The sequence below is a fragment of the Pelodiscus sinensis genome, unplaced genomic scaffold, assembly GCF_049634645.1.
Source record: "Pelodiscus sinensis isolate JC-2024 unplaced genomic scaffold, ASM4963464v1 ctg130, whole genome shotgun sequence".
Classification (NCBI taxonomy): Eukaryota; Metazoa; Chordata; order Testudines; family Trionychidae; genus Pelodiscus; species Pelodiscus sinensis.
In genome coordinates this window covers 167,283-188,947 of record NW_027466005.1, presented here as the reverse complement: position 1 = coordinate 188,947, position 21,665 = coordinate 167,283, and the positions used below count along the sequence as shown (strand labels likewise).

The window sequence follows — 21,665 nt, the reverse complement described above, 5'->3', positions numbered from 1 at the left end:
GCCTCACGGTGGGTCGGGCCGGGCCTGCTCCGTGGCTGAGGGGCGGCCGGTTCTTGGCCTCACGGTGGGTCGGGCCGGGCCTGCTCCGTGGCTGAGGGGCGGCCGGTTCTTGGCTTCACGGTGGGTCGGGCCGGGCCTGCTCCGTGGCTGAGGGGCGGCCGGTTCTTGGCCTCACGGTGGGTCGGGCCGGGCCTGCTCCGTGGCTGAGGGGCGGCCGGTTCTTGGCCTCACGGTGGGTCGGGCCGGGCCTGCTCCGTGGCTGAGGGGCGGCCGGTTCTTGGCCTCACGGTGGGTCGGGCCGGGCCTGCTCCGTGGCTGAGGGGCGGCCGGTTCTTGGCCTCACGGTGGGTCGGGCCGGGCCTGCTCCGTGGCTGAGGGGCGGCCGGTTCTTGGCCTCACGGTGGGTCGGGCCGGGCCTGCTCCGTGGCTGAGGGGCGGCCGGTTCTTGGCTTCACGGTGGGTCGGGCCGGGCCTGCTCCGTGGCTGAGGGGCGGCCGGTTCTTGGCCTCACGGTGGGTCGGGCCGGGCCTGCTCCGTGGCTGAGGGGCGGCCGGTTCTTGGCCTCACGGTGGGTTGGGCCGGGCCTGCTCCGTGGCTGAGGGGCGGCCGGTTCTTGGCCTCACGGTGGGTCGGGCCGGGCCTGCTCCGTGGCTGAGGGGCGGCCGGTTCTTGGCCTCACGGTGGGATGGGCCCGGCCTGTGTGGTGGCTCCGTGGCTGAGGGGTGGCTGGTTGTCGACCTCCCGGAGCTCCCTGTGGTCCCTCGCTGGCTGATGGGGGACTCGTGCTGGAGAGGGCGTGGTGGGCGGCTGCTCCAAGGAGCCGCTGCCTGGCCCCTTCCCAGAGGGCAGGGTGACTGGCGAAGGGTCCTGGCCAGGCTGTAAGGAGAGGGACTGCGCTTGCCGAGTGCAGAGCAGCTTGCGAGGAACCTCTGGCCGGCCCGGCGCGGCGCTCGGGTCCCAGTGTTCCAGGCCGGACTGGGCCCGTGGGGGGCTGAGAACAGCCGTATCAGGCCAAGTCCAGGCCCACGGTCGCAGCGGCAGTACGGAGGGTGCTTCCTGGCCAGCCGTGGTTCAGCACGTGGCGGGGCTGGGCCCTGCCGTTCACAAAGCAGCCAGGGGGCTGTCCTGCGAGTCCAGGGTCCGTGTGTGATGCGGGACGGGGGGCAGGGAGCTGAGCTGTCCAGCTGGCTGGAGCCCCGAGCCGGAGCGGCCGCAGCGCTGAGGGAAGAGGCAGCGTTCCGCTCCCTTTCCTGGTTCCTCTGCTCCTCCCGGGCCTGTGCCCGCGGGCGGGGTGTCAACCCTTCCTGCGGCCACTCGGCCAGGGCGGGCAGAGACAGGCGCGGAGATGCCCGCTTGTCAAGTGAGCCCGTTAGTCCCTTGCGGGGCTGAGTCCGCCTGTTGATTTGGCTCCCCTGGGACGGCGGTGTCCAGCAGCGACTGTAGCCGCACGCCGGCGGCTGTGGGTCACACTCGCCACTTGCAGAGGGAGGGAGCATGAGTTTGCTCCGCAGCCTTGGAGCTCTGGCTGTAGGCTCCTGCGCTGAGCTCCGGAGGTCCCAGGCTGGGTTCCGCCTGTCGGTGCTGCGGTTGGAGGCGCGGGCACGTCCCGGTGGCATGCGCTGATCCCCTCTGGGCCGAGGCTGTCTCCTGCCGGCGAGCGGCGTCGGGAATCCAGGGCGGGCTGGCTGGCTGTCGCTCCTGCCTGCTGCGTCTGTCCGGATTCCTCGCTCCCGGGGTCTGTGCCTTGGGCGCGTCTTTTTCCCGTTGGTTTGACGCTTGGCTGGCCAGTGCTGCCGCCGCGCCCTGCAGCGCTTCGAGCGCCTCGCTACCGCACCTGTCTGGTCCTCCCGCCCGCGGCTAGAACAGTGGAGCCGCCTCCCCAGGGCTGGGCATGTTCCCTAGCCTCGAGCCCCGCGGTATAGCGGCCGCCGCACCGTGTGGCTAACCCCCCCCCCCCCCCCCCGGTTCACTCCCTCTCTCCGCACTAGCGCTCGTGCACCCCCTTTGGCGCCCGCGCACGGCCTGGGCTCCGCTCAGGGTCTCCAGCGATGGGCCGGGAGCACAGGGGGCCCCGCGCTGGACCCTTCCTCCTGCTCACTTAGCAGCGTAGCCCGGGGTGGGGCTTCCCCACCAGCCAGGGGCAGCAACGTTGCAAATCCAGACCGGCTCTTCCATCGGGGCGCTCCCTTCGGCCGCAAGGGGCCGGATCCCGACCACCTCTCGGGGCCAGGCCTCTGGCTCCGTCCGCAGTGCCCAGGCTCCCTCTGCCTCGGCTGCCAGTCGGAGCGCGGTCGTGGTGGGTGCCTCCCGCTGGGTGCAGGTTTCTTCCTTTGCCTGTTTGGTCTGTGGTTTTACTAGGAAGAGCGCCCGGCTCTTAATGCAGAACCGAGAACCCGTAGTGGAGGACCCTCGTGCACGTGTGCAGCCTTGCACTTGCTTCCTGACACGTCTGCTTGTGTAATTACTCCCAAGGAGGTTTCAGAGTGGCCCGGTGTTTCTTTTGCAGCATTCGGAACAGCCAGATTTATTTTCTGCTGTGTGGAGAATTAACTCCCCTTTCTTCCCTCTTCCTCCGCCCCCGCTGGAAGGAGAGAATGTGAAAAAGAAGAAAGGGTTTGCATTGTACTAGTGATTGGCACGGCCCGTGAATGAGGGGTCATTGCATGGGGCTGTTGCTTTTCAAGCGCTCCTTTCTCATGCACACGCTATTCAGGCGAGCAGCATTCTTTCCTTTCAAAGCCTCTCTGTGTCTTTCTTTCCCCTTCCTTTAGTTTTCATCTCTTTTCATTCTGTATTTCTCCACCCCTTGGGGCTCCATTCTTTCTCTCCTCCTTCCTCTATTCAGTTCCCTTTTCCTTTCTGCTTCTCTTCTGAATAGCCCTTCTATTTTCAGAGGGAAGGGAGCGAGTGGAAGAGAAGTCGCGTCAGCAAAGAGGAACTTGAAAGTCTCCCTCTCCCTGTTTCACTTAAAAGCAAAACTTGTGTTTCAGATTTGCATTGGGGGCCTTTTGTAGCAAACCCGCTAAGCCAGCACTGTCGGCCTGGTTAGGCCTGGGGTAGCTTCGTCCTCCCCCGTCTCCGAAAAGCCAGTCTCCCCAGACTGCTTAAAGCGACGCGCCCCTGGAAATGCTTTGCAGGCTGTCGGTTTGTAGGGGCTTTGGCTTTGCCCGGCTCCGAGGAGGAGGAAGTGACCCGTCTCCACCCACCTCTGCTTGCCCCTGGGCCCCGGAGCCGGAGGGTTGTTTTAGTGGCCAGGTCTCTCTTGGAGGCTCCTGCACCGGGTGGAGAGAGCCAGGTTGTGAATGAGGGAAGCTTCCCAGGCGGGCAAGTGGGAGGCACCGTGCGGTGCCACAGGCTGGGGCTCAGGAGACCTGTGGACGGGCCTGTCTTGCTCCGAGCCAGGCGCTGTCTGAAGCCCCCCGTCCCGAGCCGGCCAGGCACAGACGGGTGGGTCTGGCGGATGCCAGAGCCGGGCTGGCCGAGACGCGGGGCAGGCTGTAGGGGCGGCAGCGGGAATGCTGGAGGTCCCAGGACGGTGGAGACCCATGACAGAGGCTCAGCAGCACGTCGCTGTCCCCAGCAGATGTGGGGTCAGTAAAAGATCAGCCCCCCCGACCCCGCCTCTCTGGATTTAAGGGTGAGAGCCACCGGACAAGCTGGCTAGCCAGTTGCCACCAGCGACCCAGATGAGCCCAGCTCCCGCAGCCCAGGGTCTGCTCTGGGTTTGACTCTCCAGCCCATGCCTTGTCCTGCTGTCCCTGAGCAGTGGGCACACGGGGCCAGCTGGGCTGGGCTGGAAGCAGGACGGGGAGCGAGGGGGGGTTCCCTAAGAGGCCTGTGCCCCCCCACGTCAGCCGGGCTCTTCCCTGCCCCATGCAGCGCATGCCCGCTGCGCGCCCTGGCCGAGCTAGCCCCTGGCGCAGCGCAGGGCTGGATGGATGGGCCGAGTCGGTTACGCGAGCTCGCTCCCGGGCAGGGGCAGTTCCCAGACGCCCTCCGGGTGCTGCCTAGTGAGGGGCTGCTCGGAACAAGCCCCGTGAGCGAAGGCAACGGCGCGTGGATCCATCTTCCCGTGGGCGGGAGGAGGGCCAGCCCGGGCCTGTCCTCGTGGCTGATAGTGACTCGCTCATGGCTTGGGGAGGGGCTGGCCCCCAGGTGCGGCTGAGAGCGGACGGGGCAGCCCTTGGGCCGGGTTTGAGTCGGCACCACCCGTGGGAACGGCCCCGTTCTCGAGCCCGCGCTGCCGTACGGCTGGAACACGGCGCGAGTCAGCTGAGCGCGGCCAGGCAGCCCTGAGCCAGCCAGCCCCCTGCAGCCCCCCTCCTGCACCCCTGGAAGGGGGCTGTTTGCCACCTGGTCCTTCTCTGTTGGTTTCTGATGGCATTTGTGCCCTTCCCCCCCGGTTGTCCCTGTGTTGGACGGGGGTTGCTTTAGCTCGCCATGGGCGTTCAGGGCAGCATGGGGCTGGGGCAGCTGGGCTGGAAGGCCTGGGCCGGCTGGGGCAGCTGGGCTGGAAGGCCTGGGCCGGCTGGGGCAGATGGGCTGGAAGGCCTGGGCCGGCTGGGGCAGCTGGGCTGGAAGGCCTGGGCCGGCTGGGGCAGCTGGGCTGGAAGGCCTGGGCCGGCTGGGGCAGCTGGGCTGGAAGGCCTGGGCCGGCTGGGGCAGATGGGCTGGAAGGCCTGGGCCGGCTGGGGCAGCTGGGCTGGAAGGCCTGGGCCGGCTGGGGCAGCTGGGCTGGAAGGCCTGGGCCGGCTGGGGCAGATGGGCTGGAAGGCCTGGCCGGCTGGCTCTGGGTTGCGAAGCTGCGTGGAAGAGGCAGGGAGGGGCATTGCTGAGAGGGAGGGTCTGTCCTGTTTGCCGGCGGGGCGAGGCGGCGAAGGGGACGGAGGCGGGTGACAGGGGACCATGCACAACCGTGTCTGGCTCCTGGGTCTCTAGCAATAAGTGACGGGCCCTTTGCTGCCCCGAAGGCCTGCCTGGGGGCCAGGCGCACGTGTGTGGGGAAGAGCAATTGATTCTGAGCCGAGCACATGGCCTGCAAGGTGGCGTCCGCCGGGCAGAGCCTCCCCCAGAGCGGAGGGGGCCGGGAAGAGCGGAAATGCCTGGCGCGGCCGGGGCCGGGGCGGCGTGGAGGGAAGGAGATGAGGCGCCCGCCGCCGGAAGAGGAGACAGGCCGATGCAGGGAGCTGAGGTGTTGCCAGGGAAACGGGAAGAATGAGCGAGGGAGAAGTGGAGAGGCGACAGGATGGAAGACCCGGGGGGGGGGAACAAAAGCTGCCGAGATGCTGCGGGGGAGTCGCACCAGGGGAGGGAACAAGGGGGGCTCTGGGTCACTAGCACAAAGACCAGCGACGCCTTCCCCTGGGCTGCCACGAGCGACTTTGGTCCCTGCCCCTGCCCCAGAGGCCAGCTCCTTTTGGCTTCTGCTGGCCCTGGCACGCTGACTCCTCGCGAGTGCAACTCCAGCCCCTGGGCCGGGTGCCGGCCGGGCCGAGGTTCCTCGGGGCGCTGGCTGAGAGGCCGGGCTGTGCCGGGAAAGCACAGGCCTGCGGGCACTCGGCGCTGGGTGGTCACTGGTGCGGTGGCTGGGCCGGGCCTGCTGGCACGTGTCATCCCCAGGAAAAGAACATTGAGCTGGACATAACTATCCTGTGCCAGCGACGGTTCAGGGGGTCAGGACGGCAAGGAGCCTGGTGCAGATGGAAACTTGGCGAGGCGCAGGGAGCGTGGTGTCTCGCCTGGCGTCTCTCCGCAGGATGGGCGAGCGAGCCAGGCGGCACGAGGACATCACCCTCACCCGCCCCGCTCCCTTCCTCTCCGCCCCGGCTGGCGGGTGCCCGCCCTGCTCCCTTCCTCTCCGCCCTGCTCCCTTCCTCTCCGCCCCGCTCCCTTCCTCTCCGCCCCGGCTGGCGGGTGCCCGCCCCGCTCCCTTCCTCTCCGCCCCGCTCCCTTCCTCTCCGCCCCGCTCCCTTCCTCTCCGCCCCAGCTAGCGGGTGCCCGCCCTGCTCCCTTCCTCTCCGCCCTGCTCCCTTCCTCTCCGCCCCGCTCCCTTCCTCTCCGCCCCGGCTGGCGGGTGCCCGCCCCGCTCCCTTCCTCTCCGCCCCGCTCCCTTCCTCTCCGCCCCGCTCCCTTCCTCTCCGCCCCAGCTAGCGGGTGCCCGCCCTGCTCCCTTCCTCTCCGCCCCGCTCCCTTCCTCTCCGCCCCGCTCCCTTCCTCTCCGCCCCGCTCCCTTCCTCTCCGTCCCGGCTGGCGGGTGCCCGCCCTGCTCCCTTCCTCTCCGGCCCGCTCCCTTCCTCTCCGCCCCAGCTGGCGGGTGCTGGCCCCGCTCCCTTCCTCTCCGCCCCTCTCCCTTCCTCTCCGCCCCAGTTGGCAGGTGCCCGGCCTGCTCCCTTCCTCTCTGCCCTGCTCCCTTTCTCCCGCCCCGACCCTGAATGGAAGGGGGCTGGGGGAGAAGTCCATCGAGCTGAGTGGAGATCCCGCCGGGGTGTGAGCTCCCTCGGGCCGTGGCCTGGCACGCTCAGCTGGGCGCGCAGCGTGAGGCAGGGACCCTGCGCTGCTCCCGTTCCCACCGGCATCCGTGCGGCAGTGCTGGCAGCTGGACCCGCTGGCGCTGGTGAAGTCGGGTCTGTGCTGCCCGGCACCCTGCTGCTGTGTCAGCGGGGGGAGGCCCCGGGGCCAGAAAGAGCCTTTCCCAGGCTCCCACCCGAGGTGCACGGAGACGGTTGCACTGAAGGAAACGACAAGGGGAGAAGTGAAACAGCCACGTTTGCTCGATTCCCCATTTCTCCCCCGTGGGGCTGGAAATTTCTGCCGGCGGCCCCCGGGCCCTAGGGCTGAGCCCTGCAGCTGGCGTGGCCTGCTCCTCGCGGGGGCGAAGGGCCCAGGCACGCGGCGGGAGAGCCCAGAGGGTGTGCTGGGCGCAGCACGGCCTGGGCGTCCGCTCTCCCGCGCCCTGACGGGCACAAAGCAGGACTTGAACGGTCCTCCCCAAAGGGCTTTGTGTGTGTCGTGTCCCCCCGTGCCAGCGCCTCGGCCCCCCCGCCACCACCCGGGACAGCTTTGCTCCCACGGACCTGGAGAAAACGCGTCGGGTCCCCTCCAGCCCTGGCGCCCGCTGCCCCTCCCTCTGCTCCCGGGGCCGTCCCTCGCACAGGGAAGCCGAGCAGGGTGCCAGTGGACAGCGGCTGTGGGAAGAGCTGGCCTGTGATGGGCGCTGGCCAGGGGAACGGCCGGATTCCTCCGCTCGCAGCAGTCGTGGCTGGGCCAGAGAGCAGCCTGTGGCCCGGGGATTGCGCCCCAGCTCGGTGCCGGCAGTACGCCAGACAGGGAAGGGGTCTCCCCCTCGCCTTCCTCTGTGCGCAGCCGGGGAAGAGAAACCCCCCAACTCCCCTCCCTGCACCTGGCTGGTCTCTGGCCCTGCCTGCTTCTAGCTCCAGCGCTCTCTTGGGTTCTCCATGGACCCTCTTCTTGCGACCACGCACCTAGTTGGTCTGCTCTCCCCCCCCCCCCCCCCGTTTGGCCCCACGGCCTTCCCACGGGTCGGGGGACCCTGCAGCCCCCCCGGGGAAGCGCCAAGCTCTGGGCTGGAACGTGGCAGGCGCAGGGGGGACAAGCCCGAGGGTGGGAGGCGTTTCCACGCTTGGGGGCCCGGCTCTGGAGGATCCCCACCAGCGTGGCGCGTTGTGCTGGGATGTGGCGGGCGCCTGGCCGCTCCCTCCCCAGCCTGCCCCACAGCCAGTGGCTTGCGCTGGCCGAGCAGGGCCGTGGCTGCGACGTGGGGCATGGAGGGTTTCGTGGGCGCCCAAGTGGCAGGGCCAGAAGCGCTGCTGCCCGCGCAGGAGTGGGCAGGGGACTCGGCTCTGCGTGGCCCGGGGGCGCTGGCCGGCCCGGGGGCGCTGGCCGTGGCCTGGCTGAGAGCGAGCAGCCGCTAGTGCCCCGGCGGGCGGGGGGCCCTGTGCTCCCTGGGGCCCATGCGGGTGTGCAGGAACTTCCCTGGCTCAGCCGCCTCCGGAGCGTCCCTGCCTCCCCTCCCCCTCTCTCTCTCCTTCCTCCTTCCATCCCTCCCCATCCCCCTTTCTCTCTCTCCCTCCCATCCCCCTCTCCTCCCTTTGTTTCTCTGCCTCCTCTCCTGCCCCTCCTTCGCTCTGTCTCCTCTTTCTCTCTCTCCGGTTTTGTCTGGCTTTCTGTTCTCCCCAGCCCGGCTCCGACTCACTCTCCCAGGCAGCTCCCTCTGGGGCAGACCTTCCCTGCACCCGGGCTGGAGGGCCGTCCCCATGCCGCGGGTGGCAGGCGCCCCACTAGGGTAGGGGGGGCTGGGGGAGCCTCGTCGCCCCGTGGCCGCGCTCCAGGATGCGAGCCGACCGGTGCCCGGCTGCCCTTGGGCGGGCGCGGTAGCCAGGCTTAGGACCAGGTACGTGCCGCGCTCTTGAGCCTTTTGCAGGGCCCGCGGGCGCGAGCAGCCAGGTGCCGGGGCGCGGAGCCTGCGAGCGGGGCCCGGGGCGCTCCCCGGCTGCAGGGGCACGTGGCCTGTTGCAGGAACAAGTGGGTGTCTCCGAGCTGCCAGCGTCGGGAGGAAGTGGGCTCCGTGTTGCGGCTGTACGCAGCCGCCATGCTCGCCGGGGCGGGGGTGCTGGGGGCGGCCTGCTGGGCTGGGACAGGCCTGGGACCCGCCCTCTCCAGGCCCTCCGGAGTCTCTCTGCTCTGTCCTGAGTGGGAGCCCAGCGCTCGCGCCTCTGCCTGGGGCTGGTTCCTGCCAGTGCGGGACCGGCTCTGGCTCCAGAGCGGGCTGGGGGCCGAACGCCCCCTCCTCCCCCATTCTCCCGGCTGCACGCGGGGGAAGAGCCCCCCTCTGGTGGGCCCCGGCTGCCTGCCTCGCAAAGGCCTCAGGCCGGGGCCAGGCTGGCTACGGGCGAGTCCCACCCCCCGGCAGCAGCGCGACACGAGCCCCCAGGGCGGGCGAGACCTGTTCCTGGACCAGCTGCTGCTGGGGGAGCCATCCCGGCACCAGGGCAAAGGAGCAGTGGGCACCGTTCACGGCAGGGCTCCAGGCGGGGTGCCCCCCCGGCTGCCCCCTCTAAGTGGGCGACGGGCCCGTGGCTCGTTCTGTGGGCGCGCTGGCCTGTGGGCTGCCGGCACCGAGCACGGGGGCAGGAGCAGGCGTCTCGTGCAGCTTTCGGCGGCGCCTGGCCGCCTTGCCCAGGCCGAGCTGGCCCCCAGGGAGAGCGTGGCGGGGGGGCTGCGTGGTGCCCGGCGGGGCCCAGGTACGGCCGTGCGCTCTGCTGCCTCCGTCCCCCGTGGTGACCCCGGCTCCTGAGAGGCCGTTGGGAAGGTGCAGAAGCGGCGCTTGGTGGGGGGCGCGACTCGCCGTTTCCAGGCTCCGGTTTGCCCGTCGATGCAGGCTCGGCGGGGAGCCCAGACCCCTAGCCCCAGGCTGGCCCGAGCTCTCGACCCCACGGCGCGAGGCACCTGCCACAGGGACCCCTCCCCACTGCGGGGGACCTGCCTGCCCCTGCAGCGGGCTCCCCGCCGCGCTAGGAGACGGGCCCTTGGGCTGGCACGAGCAGGCACTGTGCACCACGGCAGTGCGGGGCTGTAGTGACGTGCACGAGGGCTTGTGTGCACCACTGGCTTCCTCAGTCTGCACGCGCCCTCGCAGCACCCGCCGGCTCGCTACGACCCGCTGGCCTGCCTGAGGGGACAGAGGCTTCGCTGCCGCTCGCTTTCACTGAGCGCTTCTGGGGCTGGGACTAGCTCAGTGAGGCCTGGTCCTGTGGGCAGGCGCGTGCGGCCTGCAACCCGCGCGGGCCCGGGGCAGCCCCGGGGAGGAGACAAGGGCATGTGCCCCCGTCCGCAGGGTCCAGTGCCAAGAACTTGCCTTCCCGGCAGGCCCCGGCGCTGCTCGGCAGGCCCAGGGAGTGGGGAGGGCCCAGCCTGGAGGCAGAGGGCTGTGAGGAAGCAGGCGGGCGAGCCAGGGGGCAGTGACAGTCCCCCCCCCACACACACTGAGCAAGGGGGCGGCCCCTGGGCCTGGGGCCTAGCCTGAGGGTGCGGCACTCGGCCCTTGCACACCAGCCCCCCAGCCGCAGGGCAGGAGCGTGGAGGGGGCCTCGAGTCCGTCCCGCCCTCGCCCCGGTGCGCTGGGCCTGGCTCCCCTCGCCCCGGCGTCCCGAGGGGGCTGCCCGTCGGACGGGACCTTCCCCAACCCCCGGGAGGTTTCGCTGCGTCTCCGCTGAGGGCTGTTCAGAGCACTCCCCGGGACCCTGGCGCTCTGCCCAGCCGGCTGGGCACAGGCCGCTCCTGCCAGGTCCCGGGCACCGCCCGGCTTGCTTTGTGTCGGGAGCCCGGCCCACGGCTGGTGGCGCTGCCCCCAAAGCCCCCAGCCCGGGTGCCGCGGGGACTGGCTAACAAGCCCTCTCTCCCTGCAGCGATGCCGGCCTAGCAGCGGGAGATGGAGCGCTTCGCCGACTCGGGGACGCAGACGGACGCGGTGGTGGTGCTGTCCCTGGCGCAGGCCGCGGTGCTGGGCCTGGTGTGCGAGAACGAGCTCTTTGGCGCCACCGTCAGCCCTGCCGGGTTCTTCCCCGCGCTGGGCCGGGAGCTGGCCGCGGCGGAGCCGGCGGGGCCGGAAGGCGACTCCGGGCCGGAGAAGGAAGGGGGCCCAGCCGAGGCTCCAGAAGAGGAGGGGCTGGAGGCAGAGACGCCCTTTGAGAAGCATCCCCGGAGGAGGAAGCGGCCCCCGGTGAGGCTGGTGCCCAAGGTGAAGTGCGAGGCCCCCATGGGCGAGGAGGGGGCGTGCGACGGGGCCACCCCTGGCGCGGGCGAGGAGAAGCCGCCGGGCAGCTCCCCACCCCGCCCCGAGCCGCCCGCCGGCGAGCAGAGCCTGCCCGGCAGCACCATGAGCATGGGCGACCTCGGCGTGTTCAGCAGGAAGCCCCGGCGGCTGCGGCACCTGCGCAGCCACGTGCGCCAGGACGCAGGCCTGGGCAGCTACCCGGCCCCCGTGGCAGCGGGCTACGCGGAGCCGGAGGCCCTGGGCGGCGAGTGCGGCCTGGCAGCGCTGGAGCCGGTGAAGCGCGAGCCGGGCAGCGGGTGGCAGGAGCTGGACGGGGAGCCGGGCGGCGGCCTGGCCGAGCGCAGCAAGAAGGCCCAGCTGGACCGGCTGGACATCAACGTGCAGATCGACGACTCGTACCTGGTGGAGGCGGGCGAGCGGCAGCGGCGCTGGCAGTGCCGCATGTGCGAGAAGTCCTACACCTCCAAGTACAACCTGGTGACCCACATCCTGGGCCACAACGGCATCAAGCCCCACTCCTGCCCCCACTGCGGCAAGCTCTTCAAGCAGCCCAGCCACCTGCAGACCCACCTGCTGACGCACCAGGGCACGCGGCCCCACAAGTGCGAGGTGTGCGGCAAGGCCTTCACGCAGACCAGCCACCTCAAGCGCCACATGCTGCTGCACTCCGACACCAAGCCCTACAGCTGCCGCTTCTGCGGGCGCGGCTTCGCCTACCCCAGCGAGCTCAAGGCCCACGAGGTGAAGCACGAGAGCGGGCGGTGCCACGTGTGCGTGGAGTGCGGGCTGGACTTCTCCACGCTGCCCCAGCTCAAGCGCCACCTGGCCACGCACCAGGGCCCCACGCTCTACCAGTGCCTGGAGTGCAGCAAGGCCTTCCACTACCGCAGCCAGCTGCAGAACCACATGCTCAAGCACCAGAACGTCCGGCCCTTCGTCTGCACCGAGTGCGGCATGGAGTTCAGCCAGATCCACCACCTCAAGCAGCACTCGCTCACCCACAAGGTCGGGGGGCGGGGCCTGCCCTGGGGTGGGGGTGGGTGGGGCCTGTCTGGGGGCGGGGCTGGGAGAGGGGACCTGTCCTAGGGGCGGGGCTGGTCTGAGGGTGGGGGCGGGGCCTGTCCTGGGATGGGGGTGGGTGGGACCTGTCTGGGGGCGGGGCTGGGAGAGGGGACCTGTCCTGGGGGCGGGGCCTGTCCTGGGATGGGGGTGGGTGGGGCCTGTCTGGGGGCGGGGCTGGGAGAGGGGACCTGTCCTGGGGGTGGGGCCAGTCTGAGGGCAGGGGCGGGGCCTGTCCTGGGGCTGAGGTGGGGGCGGGGCTTTGCTGTGGGGGGAGGTGGTATTTGCTGGCTGTCGCGTTGCATTGAGAGCTTATCTGAGGGCGGGCCCCGAGGAGCCTGGGGCCGGTGTCCTCACCCCTGTGAGGGGGCCGGGGCGCCGCAGTTCTCACCTCTGGGCCAGTGCACAGGGCAGACCTGCCTGCCCCCCGGTCGTCGCGCTCCATCCCCACCGGGCCCTGGGCCAGCCCTCTGCTGCCCCGGCCTGACCTGCCTGCTGGGATGGACCGGGAGTTCCCCACCAGCCCAGGCCCAGAGGCAGAGGGGACCCGGGCACCCCAGGCCCTTCCAGCTGAGCGGAGGGAGGCCGGGGCACCAGGCCTGGGTGATGCTGTGCTGCGCGGGGGGGGGCGGGGGCGGCGCTGTGCTGCGCGGGGGGGAGGCCGGGGCACCAGGCCTGGGTGATGCTGTGCTGCGCGGGGGGGGGCGGGGGCGGCGCTGCGCTGTGGGGGGGTGGGGGCGGGGGCACCAGGCCTGGGTGATGCTGTGCTGCACGGGGGCGGCGCTGCGCTGCGGGGGGGTGGGGGCCGGGGGCGGCGCGGGGGGCCGGGGGCGGCGCCGCGCTGCGGGGGTGTGGGGGCCGGGGGCGGCGCCGCGCTGTGGGCGGGGGCGGCGCCGCGCTGTGGGGGGGGGCGGGGGGCGGCGCCGCGCTGTGGGGGGGGGGCGGGGGCGGCGCCGCGCTGTGGGGGCCGGGGGCGGCGCCGCGCTGTGGGGGCCGGGGGCGGCGCCGCGCTGCGGGGGTGTGTGGGGGGCCGGGGGCGGCGCCGCGCTGTGGGCGGGGGGTGGCGCCGCGCTGCGGGGGGGGCGGGGGCGGCGCCGCGCTGTGGGGGGGGGCGGGGGCGGCGCCGCGCTGTGGGGGCCGGGGGCGGCGCCGCGCTGCGGGGGGGGTGGGGGCCGGGGGCGGCGCCGCGCTGCGGGCGGGGGCCGCGCCGCGCTGCGGGGGGGTGGGAGCCGGGGGGCGGCGCCGCGCTCCGGGGGGGGTGGGGGCCGGGGGCGGCGCCGCGCTGTGGGGGCCAGGGGCGGCGCCGCGCTGCGGGGGGGTGGGGGCCGGGGGCGGCGCCGCGCTCCGCTCTCCTGCCCGGGCCTCACGCGGCCGCGGTGCCTTGCAGGGCGTGAAGGAGTTCAAGTGCGAGGTGTGCGGGCGCGAGTTCACGCTGCAGGCCAACATGAAGCGGCACATGCTGATCCACACCAGCGTGCGGCCCTACCAGTGCCACGTCTGCTTCAAGACCTTCGTGCAGAAGCAGACGCTCAAGACCCACATGATCGTGCACTCGCCGGTGAAGCCGTTCAAGTGCAAGGTAGCGGCGGGGGGGCGGCGCCGGTCCCGGGGCCCCAGCAGGAGCCCCCGCCCCTGGCTCGGGGAGGCGCTGGGCAGAGCCAGGCTAACGCTTGGCCCCCTGTGCCCAGGTTTGTGGCAAATCCTTCAACCGCATGTACAACCTGCTGGGGCACATGCACCTGCACGCGGGGAGCAAGCCCTTCAAGTGCCCCTACTGCTCCAGCAAGTTCAACCTCAAGGGCAACCTGAGCCGGCACATGAAGGTCAAGCACGGGGTCATGGACGTCGGCCTGGACAGCCAAGGTGGGTGCGGGGCCGCCCCTGGCACGGCCGGGGGGGGGGGGGGGCAGGCTGCCTGCCGGCTCCTGGTGGCGTGCGCAGGCCCCATCCCCCCAGGCGTCTCTGCAGCCGGCAGCACCGGGGCCGCGCTCTGCCCCGACCATGGGCTGGGCTGGCGGGGGGCCGTGGGAAGGGGACGTGCAGCCCAGGGGGGGGGCTGCTGATGGAGGCTGAGCTGTAGCTTGCGTGAGGCAGCCCCTGCACTAGGGGCAGTGTAGCCCAAGCTGGGTCAGAGCCTGGGGGGGGCCTGTCCCCTTTGCACTCCCCTGGGGCGGGCCCGGTCTCCCAGTGGGGTCCTGTCCCCTTTGCACTCCCCTGGGGCGGGCCCGGTCTCCCAGTGGGGTCCCAGCCTCTCGCCTTGCGGCCTAGATCCCATGCTGGAGCTGGTGGGGGCCGAGCAGGCGGAGCTGGAGGCCCAGCAGGACCTGGAGGACTACGAGGAGGAGAACGCCTTTGCCTACGCGGGGGTGGGCAGCGCCCCGGACGCCAGCGCCCTGGCGGAGCAGGCCATGAAGGAGATGGCCTATTACAACATGCTGTAGCCCAGCGGCGACGTGCCGCACGCGCCGGGGGCCTGGGGCCTCCCCGTTATCCCTGCCTGCCACGCTCTGGCGCCAGCTGAGCGCTCACTGTACTCTACCTCCTGCCTTGCCTGCTGTGCTGGGGCCTGTCCTGCTCTCTCCCTCCGCCCCCAGCAGCCGCCTGGGGGGAGGCGGGGGGCAGGGCTGGGGCCGGCCCGCCCACAGAGAATATTTTCGTAGCGACCCGGCGGGGGCTGGGCGGGTGGAGCCCCCCCCGACTGTACAAAGCGGAGACGGGGGATTTTGAAAGTAATTTATTTTTTTCAGATGTGCTAAGTGGTTAAAGGATAAATCCCATCCCCCGCCTTTGTACCCCGCTGTTCCGCGTGTGAGCCGAGCGGGGGAGGGGGAGGGGGGGAAGGCACGGGGTGCTGCTGCTCATGCAGGGCCCCCCCATCCCAAGCCCAGCAGCTGGAGCACGGGGGTGCACTGCTGGGGGGGGGGGGGGGGGTCCTGTGGCCAAGCTGCTGCCCTGGACAGAGGCTCCTCCCAGGGCTCCAGAAGAGCCTGCCCGTCCCCCAGCCCCTCCTCGGGCAGGATGACAGGTCCCCTTCCCCCAGCGAGCCCCAGGGGCCCCTGGCCTGCTGCTGGAGGGACCCAGCGGGCCTGGTCCCTGCCCTGGGCCCGAGCTGGGGCAGATGGTGCAGAATCTACCGGCCCTGTTCCTCCCTCCTGCAAAGCAGGGCCCCTCTGGGGGGGCTCCCGGGGGCCCCCCAGCCCTGCACCCGCCCCAGGAACCATGAGGGCCCCCCAGATGCTCTGGGCGCAGACAGCGGGAGGGAGAAGAGGTTTATTAGCAGCACCTGGCCCGGGGGAGGCGGGGTACATAAGTTACAGCCCGAGGAGCCAGGCCAGGCGTGGCCGATGCCCCCACGTGGGCTCCTAGAGACACGTTAAAAACCCCCTTATAAAAACTACCCGAGGGAGGCTGGGCCCAGCCCCTGCACTGAGGTAAATGGCCCGGCTGCGCCTCTCTACTGCTTGCCCAGGGCTTTGTCCAGGTTGTTCTTGATGGCGTCCAGGAAGTCAGTGGTGTTCACGTAGTGCTCGTTCAGCTTCACGCTGCAAGGCAAGGGAGAGCGTCGGCAGCCAGCCCGGGGGGGGAGGAGGGAGGGGGCACAGGCCCCTGCCCCCCACCTGAGAGCTCAGCCAGCTGGGACAAAGGCGCCCCCCTTGGTTTGGGGAGCTAAGGGTGCTGATGGGACCGAGCGCCCTGGGTGTGGGCAGTGCAGCAGGGGGCGGAGCCGGACAGCGCCCTGGGGTGGGCAGTGCAGCAGGGAGGCTCGGGAGCCGGACAGCGCCCTGGGGGGGGGCAGTGCAGCAGGAGGCTCGGGAGCCGGACAGCGCCCTGGGGGGGGGGGCAGTGCAGCAGGGGGCTCGGGAGCCGGACAGCGCCCTGGGGGGGGGGGGCAGTGCAGCAGGGGGCTCGGGAGCCGGACAGCGCCCCTGGGGGGGGGGGGCAGTGCAGCAGGGGGCTCGGGAGCCGGACAGCGCCCGGGGGGGGGGGCAGTGCAGCAGGGGCTCGGGAGCTCGGAGCCGGACAGCGCCCGGGGGGGGGGGGGCAGTGCAGCAGGGGGCTCGGGAGCCGGACAGCGCCCTGGGGGGGGGGGCAGTGCAGCAGGGGGCTCGGGAGCCGGACAGCGCCCTGGGGGGGGGGGGGCAGTGCAGCAGGGGGCTCGGGAGCCGGACAGCGCCCTGGGGGGGGGGGGGCAGTGCAGCAGGGGGGCCGACTGAGCCTGGGGGGGCAGTGCCTGGGGCCTCGGGCACGAGCCAGACAGCCCCCCGCGCGGTGCTGCGCCCCCCAGCCCCAGGGGCCACTCACTTGCTGAGCCCGTGGATGCAGCCTGCGAGGTCCTTGGTCATGGTGCCGCTCTCCACGGTCTCCACACACACCTTCTCCAGGGTCTGCGCAAAGCTGGGGGCAGAAGCAGCGAGGTTACGCCCGGCCCTCCCCACAGGCTGGGGGGGGCTGGCCCAGGAGCTGGGGGGGCCGGCTGGGGGGGGGGGCTGGCCCAGGAGCTGGGGGGCCAGCCGGGCTGTTGCCACACAAGCGCCCCGGCCCCCGCCCTGCTTACGTGATGAGCTCCGGGTTGCTGTCCAGCTTGCCTCTGTGCTCCAGGCCCCGCGTCCAGGCGAAGATGCTGGCAATGGGGTTGGTGCTGGTGGGTCGGCCCTGGAGGGGGGCAGAATATCAGCCCCTGCTGTGGGCAGCGCACCAGGGAGCCCACCCCACCCCCCGCCCTGGCACCCACAGGCCCGGCTGCACCCACCTTCTGGTGCTCGCGGTAGTGGCGGGTGACGGTGCCATGAGCTGCCTCTGCTTCGATGGTCTTCCCGTCGGGGCACACCAGGACGGAGGTCATGAGGCCCAGGGACCCGAACCCTGGAGCACCAAGCAGAGGGGGGTCAGGAGCCCCGGCCTGCGCACCCACACCCTGCCAGGGGGTGCCCCAGCCAGGATGGGCAAGAGCCCTCCCCCTGGCAGAGCTGGGAGTGGCACTGGGGGCTGCGCCCCCCCCCAGCGTTACCTTGGGCCAGGATGTCGGACTGCACGTCCCCGTCGTAGTTCTTGCAGGCCCAGACGAAGCCACCGGTGGATTTCAGCACCTGGGCCACCATGTCGTCGATGAGCCGGTGCTCGTACCAGATCTTCAGCTTGTCAAACTCCGTCTTGTAGTGCCTGGAGCCCAGAGCCACGGCTCAGCCAGCAGCCCCTGCGCCACCCAGGCCCACGGACCCCCCCCGCCCTCCGAGCAGAGCCTTCCCCACCCAGCACCCTGGGCCCTCCCCCCAGCAGGGACTCGGCTGGGCAGGGGTGGCTTGTGGCAGGGCGGGGCAGGGGGCGCCTTGGGGCAAGCGAGGCCGGGCCGTACTTGTCGAAGATCTCCTGGAAGATGTCCTTGAAGCGCCCGTCGTAGGCCTTGAGGATGGTGTTCTTGGTGCTCAGGTAGAGGGGCCACTTCTTCTGGATGGCGTACTGGAAGCAGCTGTGAGCGAAGCCGGAGATGGACTGCGAGGGAGGGAGGGAGGGAGGGAGGGCTGGTTGGTGACCCCCCAGCGCCAGTAGCAGGTGCCCTGGGCAGGGAGGGGGAGCTGGGTCTCTTGGCAGCTGCCTTGGCAGGCTCCACGGGACCCGGTAACTCTTCCAGGGGCCCAGGGTTAGGAGACGGGGGCTCCCTGGGCTCTGGGGTGGGACCAGAAAGGAGGGTTCTGCGTGCAGGAGGCAGGGTGCCGTGTCAGGGCTCGGCTGGAGCAGGGGCTTGGGGTGCAGGACACTTACCGGGGGCCGCTCCAGGGTGTGGGCGGCCGTGTGCAGAACCACCCCCCCCCCCCCCCCACCGGGCAGGGCTGGAGAACACGCAGGGGCTTCAGCAGCTGCAGCCCAGGGGCAAGGGGCCCCCCCCACGCCTCTTTCTGAATCCAGCCCCGGCCCCTCATGCAGGGGAGGCAAGAGCAGGGCAGCGTCGCTCACTGGTGATGGCAAGGCAGGGGCAGCAGGGCCCAGCTGGAAAGGAGCCCGTCCGCTGGCCAGGGCTGGCTCCCCACGGGCAGGGCTGTGCCAGGCCGGGGCAGTGGGGACCAGCTCTGCTAGCCCCCGGCGGCACCTCACCTCGTCCGTGTTGTACATGCCCATGCCGACGCCCCCGCCGGGGAAGTTGTAAACCTCCCACTCCTTGACACCCGCTGCCGTCCTTGGGGGTGAAGACCATCTTGAACGTCCCGGACGTGTCCACCACAAAGTCCGTGGCCTTGTACTGAACAGGGACAGGCTGTTACCCTGCGGCCCCTGGCCCAGAGCCGGCAGCCCCCCCCCCCCCCACCCCGGGCCACTCTCACCCGGCCCAGAGCCCGCAGCCCCCCCCCCTCCCCACCCCGGGCCACTCTCACCCGGCCCAGAGCCGGCAGCCGCCCCCCCCACCACCCACTCTCACCCAGCCCAGAGCCGGCAGCCCCCCCCCCTCCCCACCCCGGGCCACTCTCACCCGGCCCAGAGCCGGCAGCCCCCCCTCCCCACCCCGGGCCACTCTCACCCGGCCCAGAGCCGGCAGCCGCCCCCCCCCCCCCCCCCACCACTCTCACCCAGCCCAGAGCCGGCAGCACCCCCCCCCCCTCCCCACCCCGGGCCACTCTCACCCGGCCCAGAGCCGGCAGCCCCCCCTCCCCATCCCGGGCCACTCTCACCCGGCCCAGAGCCGGCAGCCCCCCCCCCCTCCCCACCCCGGGCCACTCTCACCCGGCCCAGAGCCGGCAGCCCCCCCTCCCCATCCCGGGCCACTCTCACCCGGCCCAGAGCCGGCAGCCCCCCCCCCCTCCCCACCCCGGGCCACTCTCACCCGGCCCAGAGCCGGCAGCCGCCCCCCCCCCCCCCCCACCACTCTCACCCAGCCCAGAGCCGGCAGCCCCCCCCCCCTCCCCACCCCGGGCCACTCTCACCCGGCCCAGAGCCGGCAGCCCCCCCTCCCCACCCCGGGCCACTCTCACCCGGCCCAGAGCCGGCAGCCCCCCCCCCCCCCCACCCCGGGCCACTCTCACCCGGCCCAGAGGCAGCAGCCCCCCCCTCCCCGGCCCCGCTCTCACCTGGTCGCCGTGGGCGTGCCTGCCGATGGTGATGGGCTTGGTCCAGCCCGGGACCAGGCGGGGGATGTTCTTGCAGACGATGGGCTCCCTGAAGACCGTCCCCCCCAGGATGTTCCGGATCGTGCCATTGGGGCTCTTCCACATCTTCTTCAGCTTGAACTCTGCACGGGGGGAGGGAGTGGGCTGTGGCTCCTGCCGCCCGGCCCCACCCACCCAGCCCAGCAGCTGTAGGCCTGGGACCCCGGCCACCCCTGCCAGGGAACATACGTGGGGGGAGGGGCCCCCACAGCGAGCCCCAACCCCACCCCGCCTCCCCGCAGCTCAGGGGCCTGGCCCCCGCCCCCCGCACCTTCCACTCGGGCCTCGTCGGGGGTGATGGTGGCGCACTTCACGGCCACGCTGTACTTCTGGGTGGCCAGCGCCGAGTCGATGGTGACCTGGTCGTCCGTCTGGTCCCGGTTGGGCAGGCCCAGGTCGAAGTACTTCAGCTGCACGTCCACGTTGGGCAGGATCAGCTGTCGGCAGAGGGTGCGCTGAGGGGGCCCCGGGGGGCTGCGTGCGAGGGGCCCCGGGGGGCTGCGTGCCGAGGGGCCCCGGGGGGGCTGCGTGCCGAGGGGCCCCGGGGGGGCTGCGTGCCGAGGGGCCCCGGGGGGGCTGCGTGCCAGGGGCCCCGCGGGGGCTGCGTGCCAGGGGCCCCGGGCCGAGAACCCTCCCGGGCCTGGGCCGGAATCGCTGCAGCTGGCAGCCAGGCCCGCCCCCGCCCCGCTGCCACCTCGCAGTGCAGCTGCAGCAGCCCCGCCGCTGGGGCCACGTCCGGGCCCGCGCACTGGCAGGAAGCTGCACCGCCATGGGGAAACCTCCGACACCTGCTTCCGGGCCAGGGGCAGCCGGGAGCCGTGGGCAAGAGCTCGGCCTTTGCAGGGAGCCGCGGGAACACCAGGGCTCCCAGCAGCCACAGTGGCTTAGCCAGGCCCGCCTTCGTGCTGCCGAAGCAGCGAGGGGCATGGACAGCTCCCCACAGGCCCCCGAGACCTGCCCAGTCCCGCCCCCACACCCAGCCAGCAGCAGGGCAAACAAGCCCCCCTCCCCCCCCACACACGGGGTCCTCGGCCGCTCGGGAACGCGCCTGAGCGCTCCCACCCAGAGCCCATGCGCTCCCGGCGCTACCTTCTCCTTGATGAACTCCCAGATGATGCGCGTCATCTCGTCCCCGTCCATCTCCACCACCGGCTTGGCCACCTTGATCCGCTTGTCGGCATCTAGGCAGGAGCACCCTGGCCATCAGCGCTGCTGCCGCCCGGCACGCCCACCCCCAGAGCCCTGCTCGGGTTCATGCCCCTCCGGCCAGGCTCCTCCAGCCCCAGGCTTGCCCGCCCCGGAGAACCGCGCCTCCGTCGGCACCACAGCGGGCATCCAGGGGCCTTGCGGGGCCCTCAGCTGAGCCCGTGGAAAGGGAAAGTGCCCTACCCACACGTGGGTGACTCTAACCCTGACTCCAGCCAGGCCTGCTGCCAGCTCCCTGCTCTGGGCTTGCCAGTGAGCCGGCCGATCCCCCAGCCTGGGCAGGTGCCCCATGGCCACAGGGAGCAGGGCTGGGCGCTCGGCTCCGGAAGGGCATTAGCATGGCAAGCGCCTTCCCAGGCAGCTCCGGGCCCAGCGCCCCCCCCCGCACAAAGGGCCAGTTCCATTTGAAGCCCAGGGGGGTGGCCGGAGGGGAGGAGGAAGGGACCGACACAGGATTCACAGCAGGAGCCATGCAGACAAGGGGCTTTCGAAAGCCAGGAACCCCCCACCCCCACGCCCTGGAACCCCCCCACCCCCACCCCCACCCCCACCCCCACGAACCCAGAGCTGCGGGCCCGGCTGCCAGGGCCCGATTCCCTGCACGTCCTTGGCCGACCTTCGCGGAGCAGGCTCCTTCACGCAGGTCAGCAGCGGAGCAGCCCAGAGCCGGCTCCCAGGCCCGGCGCCAGCAGTGACCTAGCTCGCAGGCACCCTAGAGCGGGCAGCCAGCGGGCACCGGAACGCGCCTGCTCCGCATGCAGGCTTGGGCATCCCGCTGGCTGCCAGACCGGACCCTCCGGCTCTGGAGCAAGGGCTGCCCTTCCCCAGCAGCAGGGCAAGCCCCAGGCCGGCGGCCGGGCCTCCTCTCCCCTCTGCCCCCCCCCACTCAGCTCCCCTGGGCACGGCGGCCCGGGCCCTGCCCCAGCCAGACAAGCCCCCGGGCCCCCACTCGCAGCTGCTGCCCTCCATGGGCCCGGGGCCCCCGCCCGACTTCCTGCCCGCCGGGCGGGGAGCGCGGCGCCCGAGGACCAGCAGCCCGGGGGCACCAGGCTACCCCCCGGCGCTGGGGGCTCCGGGGCAGGGGCCAGGCCCGGGGGCCCCGCGGAGCGTAAGGCCCAGGCGGCTCAAGGTCACGGGCAGCCCGGGGCGAGCCGGACCCGGGCGAGGTCCCGGCGGGGGCGCGGCTGCGGGGGGGTCGCTGGCCCGGAGCCCCCCCCGCTCGCCTCGGGCCGCTCCGCGGGGCTGGGACTGGCCCGGCCGCAGCTGCCGCTGCCCTTCGAGTCACCCCGAGCCCCCCCGCCCCGGACTCACAGTGGCGGCGCGGCGGGGGGGCGCCCAGCGCCGGGGCCAGGGCGGCGGGGCCGCGGGCGCGGCAGAGCGCGGGGGCTGCGCGGAGGTAACGCGCCATCGCGGGACGCGGGGCCGGGCAGCGCGGCCGCGGGGTCGGAGCGGCGGGACACGTGAGCGGGCCC

The 21,665-nt window shown here is 72.2% G+C and overlaps 2 protein-coding genes across 3 annotated transcripts in view; one reads left to right on the top strand and one right to left on the bottom strand.

Annotated features, from left to right (window-relative positions):
• Positions 1 to 14,636, top strand: part of ZNF710 (zinc finger protein 710) — a 23,011-nt gene extending 8,375 nt beyond the window's left edge. The window contains exons 1-5 of one of the 2 annotated variants that reach the window (XM_075918042.1): positions 7,590 to 8,410; positions 10,425 to 11,797; positions 13,239 to 13,430; positions 13,540 to 13,714; positions 14,120 to 14,636. In XM_075918042.1, coding sequence (XP_075774157.1) covers positions 10,448 to 11,797; positions 13,239 to 13,430; positions 13,540 to 13,714; positions 14,120 to 14,292 — 1,890 coding nt within the window. In that variant the 5' untranslated portion in view covers positions 7,590 to 8,410; positions 10,425 to 10,447 and the 3' untranslated portion in view covers positions 14,293 to 14,636. Of the gene's footprint in view, positions 1 to 7,589; positions 8,411 to 10,424; positions 11,798 to 13,238; positions 13,431 to 13,539; positions 13,715 to 14,119 lie in introns of those variants that run through there. The other variant, XM_075918041.1, reaches the window with a different exon arrangement.
• IDH2 (isocitrate dehydrogenase (NADP(+)) 2) lies at positions 14,571 to 21,665 on the bottom strand. The gene is given in 12 exon segments (XM_075918043.1): positions 14,571 to 15,393; positions 16,154 to 16,246; positions 16,407 to 16,504; positions 16,602 to 16,714; positions 16,860 to 17,011; positions 17,205 to 17,341; positions 17,942 to 18,013; positions 18,015 to 18,086; positions 18,910 to 19,070; positions 19,259 to 19,424; positions 20,077 to 20,168; positions 21,505 to 21,665. Coding segments are annotated over 12 exon segments (1,341 nt in total). The 5' UTR covers positions 21,602 to 21,665; the 3' UTR covers positions 14,571 to 15,305.